Genomic DNA, 12555 nt, shown 5'->3' with positions numbered 1-12555 from the left:
ACATCATCAATATGGGCTTGTGAACCCTTGATAACTGCACAACACAAATCTTTATGTCTTGCCTGGGCCAGTCAACACCGACATTGGACTGTTGATGACTGGAAACATGTCTGGTCGGATGAGTCTCATTTCAAATTGTATCGAGCAGATGGACGTGTATGTGTATGGAGACAACCTCATGAATCCAAGGACCCTGCAGCAGGGGACTAATCAAGCTGGTGGAGGCTCTGTAATGGTGTGGGGTCTGTGCTGTTGGAGTGATATGGGACCCCTGAAATGTCTAGATACGACTCTGACAGGCGACAAATGCGTACGCATCCTGTGTGACCACCTGCATCCATTTGTAGCCACTGTGCATTCCAAAGTACTTTGGCAGTTCCAGCAGGACAATGCCACACCACACCATACGTCCAGAATTGCTACAGAGTGGCTCCAGGAACACTCTTCTTTGAGTTTAAACACTTCCACTGGCCACCCAACTCCCCAGACATGAACATTATTGAGCATATCTCGGATGTCTTGCAACATGCTGTTCAGAAGAGATTTCCATCCCATTCCATCTTACAGATTTATGGAGAGCCCTGCAGGATTCATTGGGTCAATTCCCTCCAGCACTACTTCCCATATTAGTTGAGTCCATGCCACATTGTGTTGTGGCACTTCTGCATGCTCACAGGGACCCTACATGATATTAGGCAGGTGTACCAGTTTCTTTGGCTCTTCAGAGAAGGAGAGAGAGAGAGAGAGAGAGAGAGAGAGAGAGAGAGAGAGAGAGAGAGCGAGGGAGGAAGGGAGGAAGAGAGCATGTGTGTCTGGGATGAACTGTTTAGTTTTCGCTTAACACACTTAACTTCTTATATCAGTGTTTGTAAACATTTCTCTTATTAATTTTGAATAACATTGTCTGATGATGAATCATTATTAAATTACGGTACAATAGCACAAGGAAAAAAAATGAAACCAGTACTACTGTATCAGTACAAAGTATTCAATACAAATAAAGAAAAAAGAGCTTTCCAAACAGATAAACAGCATGATCACTAGCCAGGAGACAAATTCAGATATATCAACAAGCAGTACATACTGAGCTATCATCTACTCCATCACCTGGAAGTGTAGGCAAGCAACAAAATAAAGGAATAAAAAAAGGAGAAGCAGAGATAATTAATTGAATGATGGTGGATTGCTCATACAAAAGGCTAGGCCCAGAGAAATCCCTTTCCACTTCCCCATGCAGTTTTAAAAATAAGTTGCTCTCTCCTTTCCTCCCCCCCCCCCCCCCCCCCCTTTCCCACGCACACACATGGCTACATTGTCATGGCAAACTACACTGTGCTGGCACTGCAGCACAACTGGGAGAGAGGAAGTGTCTATGGGGAAAGATACATTGCATTTTATGTGAGCATGACCACAAACTAACTCTCCACCTGAATGAATTGTCACTGCCATACTGTATTCGAGAGCAGAGTTGCCCACCCAGTGCTGAGCACAAAATGCTCAATTTGAATGGCTGCCTCACAAACTGTTCCATCTAGACCATTGTCCCCAAAACCAAATTCTATGAATTTTGTGGATTGGAGTAGTCTTTACATTACTTCCTTCAATTTTGTAATCCTCCTTGCCTCAATCTACAATAGACCAAGCCGCACAGCCTTCTTGATCTCTGCTCCAAGATGCTCACTTCACTCTTCCTGCACTCATACCCTCAATGTGCAGTCTCCGTCTGCATTTGTTCTATTTATCCCTACCAAACAATTCCTCCCATGTGCACAGCTTCCATTGCTTACAGCCAGAATGAGTTCACTGATGCAACATCTGCTGTTTCTCCCTGCCAGGTGTCAGCCAGTCTGCCATATCCATTCTTCCCACTCCCTGTGGCTTTTCTTCCATCACCCAGTCCATCTGACACAACTCATACCTCAAATGAGCTGCAGTGCCAGCACAGTGTAATTAACCAGGACAGTGTTTCTTTACAGATGTGTGTGTGTGTGTGTGTGTGTGTGTGTGTGTGTGTGTGTGTGTGTGTGCGTGTGCGCGTGCGTGCGTGCGTGCGTGAGACAGAGAGAGAGAGAGAGAGAGAGAGAGAGAGAGAGAGAGAGAGAGAGAGAGAAAGTGTTCGGTGAGTTGTTGCTTCTACTCCTTAAGTTATTTACTATTTCTCTTTTGATAAGTTAGGATTTGAAGATGTAAAGCCAAAGAGTTAATATTTTTTCCTGAGCTGAATGCAGTGGCAAACTATGCTTTTTTGATCTCTTTGATGAGTATAGATTTTTTTTGTCTGTCTAAATGTTAAATAAAACACAGATTTTTAAGGCTGTACAACAAATCTCCACCGAGGAAATAATTTTTTTTTTTGACCGAAGGTACCTGGGGAATAATTGTATATCAGTAGTTGAAGGCCTCGAGTCTCTCTCAAGTCTTGAGGAGCTGCATGTCGAAAGACAGCATTTGCCAGAAGGAGAAACGCTTTACTTCCATCCGCAGTCAGTTGAAGCACTCTCAGTAAGTGATTGTATCCTTAATATGAGCTGTATTATGTATTAATAAAAAAATAAATTCGAGATGGAATGTAACAGTATTATGAAAAGGAAAGTTGCTACTCACCATATAGCGGAGATGCTGAGTCGCAGATAGGCACAACAAAAAGACCATCACAAATCAGTTTTTGGCCAACAAAGCCTTTGTCAAAAAATAGATGACAGACACACACTCATGCAAATGCAACTCGCACACATGTGACTGCAGTCTCTTGTGGCTTCAGCTGCCAGAGACTGTAGTTGTGTGTGTGAGTTGCATTTGTGTGTGTGTGTGTGTGTGTGTGTGTGTGTGTGTGTGGTCTATTTTTTGACAAAAGCCTTGTTGCCCAAAAGCTTATTTGTGACAGTCTTTTTGTTGTGCCTATCTGCGACGCAGCATCTCCACTATATGAGGAGCAGCAACATTGCTTTTCATAACTGTGTTATGTATTGTTTTGCATCTATCTTTGGAGACTTATTTATTATGTTATCATCCTCAACAATCATAATTTTTGTCTTTATGTTTAAAAGAGTAGCTTAATATGAAGTTAGACCACTGTCATTAATTACAAGGAGAATGTTAAGTCCAGGTATGCATACAGCATAAGGAATTCAGTTTGGGTTTGAAAAAAATCAGAAATGACAGTATCAAAGTACAAAAATAATTTATTAAGATTGAGATACTAGCCTACCTTGGAGCAACACCTGGATGAGAAATCTATGTATAAAATTATAACATTGGGTCTGTTAATATATTTTACACAAATTCCTCCTTTTGGCATCAATTCGACTGTTCACATGAGTACATGATTTCCTAAACTATTGAACTAAAATATCCAAAGTCCTTAACAATGTGAAATAGTGAAGTAATGCACCACTAGTTCATAAAATTGGGCAACTACAGCAGATTGATGGTTGCCAAACATATATTTGGGGCTAGCCATCCCCTGAAAGACATAGAAGAGGATTAGATGTGATACATGTAAATAAGAAAGAAAAGAAACTGAACTTACTTGAAGAACTTGAAATAGCAATCCATGGGGTTAAGTATGATAATGCACTTAATTTATTAACTAATAAGGATGGTAATGCCTTCTCCTACAATATTTGTAGATCCTTTTTGAGATTAGTGGGATAAATGTAAAAGATTTTGTGTGGATAACCATTGATAGGATGTCTCTCCATGTTCTTTGTAACATATTTGGAATGCTGTGGAATGGCTGAAGGCTTAGTGCAGTCTGTCAGAGCCATACACATTTATGAACTAGCGGTGCATGGAGAGGGAGCTGATATGGCCAGATCTTACCACTTTATGGAAGGAATGCTTTGGTAGGTGAGTGGTAGTGTGGGTAAGTGGAGGAGAGAATCTGATGTTACCATTTTTATAGAAAGATGAGGACTTCATGTCCAAATAACTTTATTTGTTTTTGTATTTTGACCACGTGTGCTTTTGAAATACATGTTTCTGTGTGACTACCTTAGACAGCCATACGGGGAATGCATAGCTGAGGATTACACTCCTAATATTAATGGTTGTATTTTAAAATATTTATGTTTCTCTTAATTGCTTAAGACAAATGCTGGGATGGTTTCCTGGGAAAGCACACCAATTATTTCCTTCCTTACCATTCTTCAGCCTGAGCTTGTGTTTTGTCTCTTAATGATGCTTTTGTCAGTCAATTAAAAAAACTAATCTTCCTTCCTTCCATTGAAAACAATTATGCTTTACGAGGACTCACAAACTCATGATATGGGCATAATATATACTTATCTCAAAATATGAAAAAATTTCCACTGCCACTTATGAAGACATTTTTAGTTGCATATGGCAAGTTAAGCATGGTGCAAACTGACATTTTTTTGTCCACAAGAACTTTTGCCATTTCCAGCAAATGGCTTTGCTATGTAACCCTGTATATAAAGTGTAGAATAGATCTAAGTATGTTGTTCTTTAAACATTATAATGTTATATTGCACCAAGAAAACACTTGAAAACCATTAAGCATAGCCTGTAGTAAATCATGTGTGTATTGTGGCTTGTGGTTTTGTTAGTTTATATAACCTGCTTGAAGAGGTTTATTGAAGACTTTGTGGCCCCAGAAGAGGTGCAATTACTTCCATCATGCAATTTAATGCTGCTCCATCAAATAGCTTGAAATGACATCTAAAAATCAATGTATTTTGCTCATACTGTGTTTTTTTTGCTCATCTTGTAAAATATTTCTGGGAGAGCTAAGGTATGATTTCCTGGAGATGATGGCATGTATAAGCTGTCTCACTATGAAACAACAGCTATGATAGTAAATATTTGGGAATTTTTGTCATATTTATGTTTACAATACAAGGAGATCTTAGATTATGCGTATGTTTCTAAATACAAGGAGATATTAGAGCATATTATGACTCACCAACTAACACTGTTTCTTGAAGCAAAGAAGTCTATTAGTTGCATCCATTGTGGCTTAGGAGATATCATACTACTATTGATAAACCATGAGAGAGCAAACAATATAACCAGCAGGTAATGTCCTTGGATACCTACATGAATAGAGCTTTTGAGGATGATTAATATCTGTTTACAGTTCTTCCTTCATAAAAATTTCCATAGCTATTAGATTGCTCACATCATAACTGACTAATTGAGCAAGAGCACAAAGCCTCTTGAATGTCTATTTCAGATGAAATAATGTTTTCAATAGCAATTAATAATGTTTCACCAATAGTGCAAAGCCCTGTTGAGTAAAATGTTTAATATTTACACTTTTCAGATAGTTTTGTCATCTTATAATAGATCTCAATCCTAATAACCACAGCTCATGAACTGATGATTCACATTGGAGGAATGGGCCAAGCAGTGTGCTTTCAAGTTCTCATCAGAGAAAAATGCAAACCATTCTATGGAATTTTCAGTACATCTGAACTGTGGATGAAGATTGCTACTCTCATTGTCTAAAATACAGTGAGGTATTTGACCATATTTTTTGATGAAAGCTCAACATCATTACAACACACGAGGCATCTCGGAGCTAAAGACCACAGTGCACTCAACTTCTTGATTAGTCTCAGCTACAAACCATGGATAGCAACTGGGTGTATGTGATAATATTCTTCAAAAGTTAAGCTTATTCATTATGGATATTTTAGAACCTGTGACTGTTAATTGAATGTAGATACATAAAACTGTAACCAGTCCCTTTTTTTAATAGTTATTTGTTATTCCATGAACCGGTTTCTGAACCTTTTCAGATTCATCTTCAGATGGTTTTCTGGAAGTTACATAACCATTACTGCAGAATTCTAGGTTCTGGCTCTGTGACAAAAAGATGGAACATGCTTTAATGTATCACCATGAGGATTGTTTATTTGTCAATATGGATGCAAAATTTTGGTTTTATACTTACTGCGACAGTATGGGTGGCTTTTTCCTGTTAGTGTATATCTGTCTGCTTCCATTTTGATGGCCAGTCGGTACATCACTTCACCTAGATGGAAAACAGTAAGGAAAATAAGTGAGGAAGCTATTCAAATGTTCAGATCATGTCTTCAGCATACTGACTGGGCACCTGTTTATCTAGCAGAAACTGCTAATTCAAAATACAATTTATTCACAAATGAGATAGCAGGTACCTTTGAAAGTGTATTTCCAAAAAATTCATACAGAGTCCAACCTGCTAGGTCTGCAAAAAAACCATGGCTCACTAAGGGCATCATAGCTTCCTGTCAGAGAAAAAGACAACTCTACATAGCATCAAAGACTTCTAACAACCCTGCTCAGCTAAAACATTATAAACTCTACTGTAAAATTCTTGCCAAAGTAATTAAAAACTCTAAAAGTATGTGTATAGCATCTGAAATTACTAATTCTGAAAATAAAATTAAAACAATCTGTAATGTGATAAAGAGAGAAACAGGGACTGTAAACTACACCAAAGACAAAAATATTATTTTAACTGTTGATAACTCAGAGATAACTAATAGTGAGGAAATTGCTGAAATCTTTAACCAACATTTTTTAACTGTCCCAACACAGATAGGTTGCCATGGTTCTGTAGATAAAGCTGCCTGTATAATGAAAAATAATTTTCCAGAACCTTTCAGTCAAATAAGTGTGCCTCCCATTACTGCCAATGAAATAAAAAAAATCATACAGTCTTTGAAAAATAAACATTCTGCTGGTATCGACAATATTTCAAGCAAGCTGTTGAAGGCTTGCTGTAGTGAAGTGATTGAAGTTTTGGCTCACATCTGCAACACATCCATGCAACAAGGAGTGTTTCCAGACAGAATGAAATACGCTGTTGTCAGGCCCCTGTACAAAGCAGGGGATGCTACAAATGTGTCAAACTATCGCCCTATCTCTCTATTAACAACATTTGCAAAAGTCCTAGAAAAAGCTCTGTACAACAGGATTGTGGCACACCTTGGTGACCTGAACATCATTAACAGTCAGCAGTTTGGTTTTCAAAAGGGAGTTTCAATAGATAACGCAATTTTCTCATTCATAAATGATGTTCTAGAGTCTATAAACAGAAAGAGGCTGCCAATTGGTGTCCTATGCGACCTATCAAAGGCGTTCGACTGTGTAGATCACCAGATACTCCTCAAGAAGGCCTGTCATTATGGAATTACAGGACCTGTAGGAAACTGGTTAAAATTGTACCTCAAAAATAGGAAGCAGAAGATTATTCTAGATGTTTCAGATAGTGTATCACAATATATAGTGGACTCTGAGTGGGGAATTGTGCAGCAGGGAGTGCCACAGGGATCAGTGCTTGGGCCCTTGCTGTTCCTCATGTATGTTAATGACCTGCCTTTATCCATCATTAAGCAGTGTAAATTTACAATGTTCGCTGATGATACGAGCATTGTGGTGGATAATGTGTCAACTACTGACTTAGAATCCGAGGTCAATGATATCCTTAAAGAAGTTCTGGGTTGGTTTAGTATTAACTACCTTTCAATAAACCTGAAAAAAAACCAATTTTATCCAGTTCCAGACAACCCACACAGAATGATCAGATGGTAAAGCAAGTGTACTTATCAAAATTCCTAGGCGTATACGTGGACAGTAGGCTGAACTGGGAACATCACGTTCTACAAACACTAAAACGGCTGACGTCGGCAACATTTGCTTTACGAATTTTGTCACGCTTCAATGACATTACCATCTCAAAGTCAGCTTACTTTGGCTATTTTCATTCAGTCATGTGTTATGGCATCATCTTCTGGGGCAATACACCTGCCGCAAAGAAAATCCTCACAGCACTAAAAAGAGCAATAAGAATCATTTGTGGTGTATCCCCACGAACCTCATGTCGAAATCTTTTTAAATGACTTGAAATACTGACAGCAACATCTCAGTACATATATTCACTGATGTTCTTCATAATAAATAACCCCACTCTGTATGAAACGAATTGCCTACATCATGAACATAACACCAGAAGAAAAGAGGATTTCCATTGTGAGTTAAAGAACTTGACACTTATTCAGAAAGGGGTAAAGTACGCTGGAACGAAAATTTTCAATTCCCTACCCAACAGCATCAAAAGTATAAGGAGTAGTACATCAGTATTTAAACGTAGCTTGAAAAATTATTTACTTGAGACCTCACTTTATTCACTAGAGGAATTCTTTCAGAGAAATAAGTAAAACCCAGATTGGAAAGATGATTTTAAATTTTTTGACACTGTTTACTGTTAAACTAATGTAATAATGCCTTAATGTAAAAATTCCTGTTTTTCTCATTTCCATTTTTGGGTCACTTTTAAACCCAAAGTGGGAAGTTTTGATTACTGTTCAAGGTTAAAATAGATGAAATAATGCCCTATATATGAAACTGCTATCTTCACATTTATGTTGACTAGTTTTTAAGCTAATAAGTATGACTTTTGTGCACTGTTATTAATACTATAACAATGTCTTTATTCTATGTATTTTATTATGTACATTGACACGTTCCACATCTGAGTGACTTGCTCACATGTACAGATCTATGGAACAAGTATATAAATAAATAAAACTTTTTCACGATCTGTACACATTTACTCTTCAATAGCGAAACTTTATCAGCATCCAGCATGTGCTATACAACTGTTGTTTGTTACAAAGATTTTGACATATGGATATGACATAGGCCTACTTTACTCAGAGACGTGTTAGTTTTTGTTTGTGTGTATTTAAGTCAATATATGGGCAAGTAATTTAATTAGACTTGCATTAACAAAATAAAATAAATAAATGAATGAATCAATACAAGAACAAACTTCAAGTAATCTGATGTCATATTTCTTTTTGTATTTTAATGTATAATGCATTCAATTTATGAGCAAATACTTTAATGAAGATTGGCATTAATATGAATGCCCAGGAATAAAACAATACAGAGTTATAGTATTTCAAATGAGATCTAGCTGTTTGTATGACCATGAACTTTATATTTAAATTTAAAACAATATCATAACTTCAAATGAACTGCTGACTTATTTCTGTTCTTACATTAACATTATCTGAAATATTAGTAAGGGTAGATTCTATTTATTTTAGCTAAAGATAATATGTATAAAAGTTATACTATTTTCATGAACTGCGGCTGTTTATATGACCATGATCTTTAAATTTAAAACAAGAACAAAATTTCAAATGAACTGCTGACTTATTTCTGTTCCTGCATTAATATAATCTGGAATACTAGTAAAGGTAGATTCTGTTTATTTCAGCTACAGGTAATATGTATACAAGTGCTGATGTATGTAAACAGTGGAGGGCTTCACCATTTAGAAATATAATACAGGTTTTATTCTGTGGTAGGATATTTACATTGACACCAGTGTAGTTAGGATGTAAAGAGAGTGGGTAGGGTGGTTGGGGGGGGTGGGGGGGGGGGGGGAGGAAGGAGGGCTTAGGGGATGGGGTTTTGAGGCAGTATAGGGATGGTTGGTTGATCACTTGTTTTGAAATAGTAAGTCTTTGAAGTTCTGAAGGAAAAATTTTTTTCTTAGTTCAGTTTGGTCACTGAGTAATTTGTCAGCTGCTATACGTGTATTGATAAAGATTTCAGTTTCTTCGAGAAGGTCAAGTATCATGCCTTTGTTGGAAAAATGGAGTATTTGGAGGCTTTGTTCTATGTTGTTTGCAAAATGATTGTGTTGGGCAAGATATTGAGGCAAAGCTGGAGGTGTTCAGGTTGTAAAGACAGAGTGCTTCAATGGGTACTTTAAATCTTGTTGTGAAGCTTCTACCAGTTTGTCCATGGACATGAGCTGCCAATGAGTTTGTATACATATGACTTTTGATACTGTTGTATAGTGGTTTTGATGCTGTGCATGATTTTATTTTGTATTTTGTTGTTGGTGAAGAAGCTTATTTTTATTTTGTATGTCTTGAGGAGGTTGGCAGTTTGGTGAGAAATCTTCCCCACGAGAGGCAGGCTTATAAATGTGTCTTATTGTTTGTGGGTGGTTGTTGAGCAGTTGGTTGATTTAATTTTATTGTATGGATTAGTTTATCTATTACAGCAAGATTGTACTCATTGCTGGAGGCAATTGATTTTATAATTTCCATTTCTTTTTGTCTTCCACTTGTGTCCATTGGGATTTTAAGCCTGTGATTAACCATTGTTCTGAAGAATGCTTCTTTATGTTGATCTGGATGGCAAGATGAATTATTTATGGTAATATTGGTGGTTGTTGGCTTCCTGTAAATTTGAAATTTATGCTTTTGATTTTTGTTTGAGATAGTTAAATTAAGGTAGTTAATGCCTTATGGTGGTTCATGTTCTACAGTGAATTGAATTTTGTGGTGTAATTTATTAAGTTCTTGGGCTAGATTTTCTATTTCTTTTGTTGTTCCTTTGAACAAAATGAGAGTGTCATCAACATAGCATTTGTAATAAAGGAGTTTATCTTTCATTTGGGTTTGGGATCTAAAAAAGTTGTTTTTAAGATTGTTAATATATATGTCAGCTAACGAGCCTACTAGACTGCTACTCATTGCCAATCTATCTTCCTGAATGTAAAACTTATTGAACAGGAAGTAGTTGTGTGATAATTTAAGCTCTGGGATTTCTATAAGTTCTTAGATTTCAGCTGTACCCATTGTTCCATGTTTGAGTAAGTGATTTCCTACTATGCTGATTGTTTCCTGACAGGTATGTTTGTATATAAGTTGACTATGTCAAGAGATGCAAATCTAGCTGTAGCTGGGATGGAGATTTCTATTACGCTACTGATGGGCTAATAACTGTTTCTAATGGATAAGTTATTATCAAATACATATGACTTGTGGGTAATGTCATTAAGTTTCCTGGTGATTTTATAGCTAACTATTGATGGAGTTCACAATGGAATGTATCGGACATTCTGGTTTATGGATCTTAGGTGCTGAAGGGTTTGTCACTGTACAATGCTTTGCGTCTGTTGGTGTCAAGAAGGGCAGTTTTTAAGTAACTTTCTAATTTTATCTTGGAATTTGGGAGTAGGGTCATATAATATTTCTTTCATGTTATTATTTCTGAAGAATTCATAAGTTTTGTTAATATAATCTAATTCATATATGACAACAGCTATCCCACATTTGTCTGCTCTGACAATGAGGGCATTCTCAGTTTGAAGGTAAGTCATCAGATCACTTGAAGTTTGTTCTTGAATTAATTAATTGATTTTATTTTAAGCTCTCATGTTACGCCAATCTAATTAAAGTATTTGTCCATATATCGATTGTAATACATGCAAACGAAAACAAACACATCTCTGAGCAAAGTAGGCCATGTCAAATCTATATTTCAAGATCTTTATAACACGCAACAGCTGTATAGCATATGCTGGATGCTGGCAAAATTTCGCTATCACACTGTAACTGCATACAGATTGTGAAAAAGAGTGTGAAGTGATGTACCAACTGGCCATCACGATCAAAGCAGACAGATGGATACTAATAGGAAAAAGCTGCCCATACTGTCGCAGTAACTACAAAACTAAAATTTTGCATCCATATCGACAGATAAACAATACTTATGGTGATACATTAAAGCATGTTCCATCTTTTTGTCACAGAGTCAGCACCCAGCATTATGCTAGTAGTAGTGATGTAACTTCCAAAAAACCATCTGAAGATGAAACTGAAAATGTTCGAAAACTGGTCATGGAATAATAAATAACTATTAAAAAAAGTGACTGGTTGCAGTTTTATATGTCTACATTGTTCAAAGCTTTGTGTAACCCCAGCTGGATTATGGATTCTCTGCAAATGATTCAGATCGGCAATTGTATCTATACATTATTAACACTATTTACCATGAGGGAATCAGGCCAGCAGGCAGAGTTTTAGAACTAATCCTCCTAACTTTTGTGCTGCCATCAAGCTGATCTTATTATGCTATGTCAAGCATAAAACATCCTTTCATTTCTCCTGTCACCGATCTTCCATAAAGTGCTTACCCTTCCATGAAGTGACCTTTTGTGAGTCACATTCTATCTGATTAAAAGTATCCAGGCACCTGTTGTAATGTGGAATTGACCACTAGATGCTGTGAGAGGGAGACCCATATATATAAAAAGGAGGCAGGGAGTATTGTATCTTAAGTAGAGAAAAGTAAAGGCAAAGTGGATTGGTCAGGAGAGCTCAGTGATTTTGAATGTGGATTAGTCATAACACATAACCTGAATAACAAGTCAAACAGGGACATTTCAACCTTTCTAAAAGTGCCTAAGTCAACAGTCAGTGATGTGATGGTGAACAAACAAAGCTAAATCAATACCAACCAGACATCCCTAATGATGGACAAGAAGAGTGGTTGTAAAACATAGCATGAAATAAACAGAAATACTCATTTATGAGTTCTGAAGTACTACCATTAGTTCAGCTAGTGTAATGACTGTACATAAGGAGTTAGAAAAAGTGGATGCAATGATCAAGAAGCTCCTCATAAGCGACACATTTCTGTTGTCGAGCAAGTGGTAATGACACTTGAAGTGGTGTATAGAGCGATGACACTAGACAGTGGATGACTGGCAACGAGTAATTTGGAATGACAAGTGAT

At 36.9% G+C, this 12555-nt stretch overlaps 1 protein-coding gene across 1 annotated transcript in view; it reads left to right on the top strand.

Annotated features, from left to right (window-relative positions):
* Positions 1-12555, top strand: part of LOC126092774 (protein phosphatase 1 regulatory subunit 42-like) — a 95869-nt gene that overhangs the window by 12445 nt on the left and 70869 nt on the right. Inside the window, exon 3 of the mRNA XM_049908501.1 lies at positions 2364-2502. Within this exon, the coding sequence (XP_049764458.1) occupies positions 2364-2502 (139 nt within the window). The remainder of the gene's footprint in view (positions 1-2363; positions 2503-12555) is intronic.

The sequence above is a fragment of the Schistocerca cancellata genome, chromosome 7 (genome assembly GCF_023864275.1).
Source record: "Schistocerca cancellata isolate TAMUIC-IGC-003103 chromosome 7, iqSchCanc2.1, whole genome shotgun sequence".
Taxonomy (NCBI): domain Eukaryota; kingdom Metazoa; phylum Arthropoda; class Insecta; order Orthoptera; family Acrididae; genus Schistocerca; species Schistocerca cancellata.
This window is presented reverse-complemented; position numbering and strand designations above follow the sequence as displayed.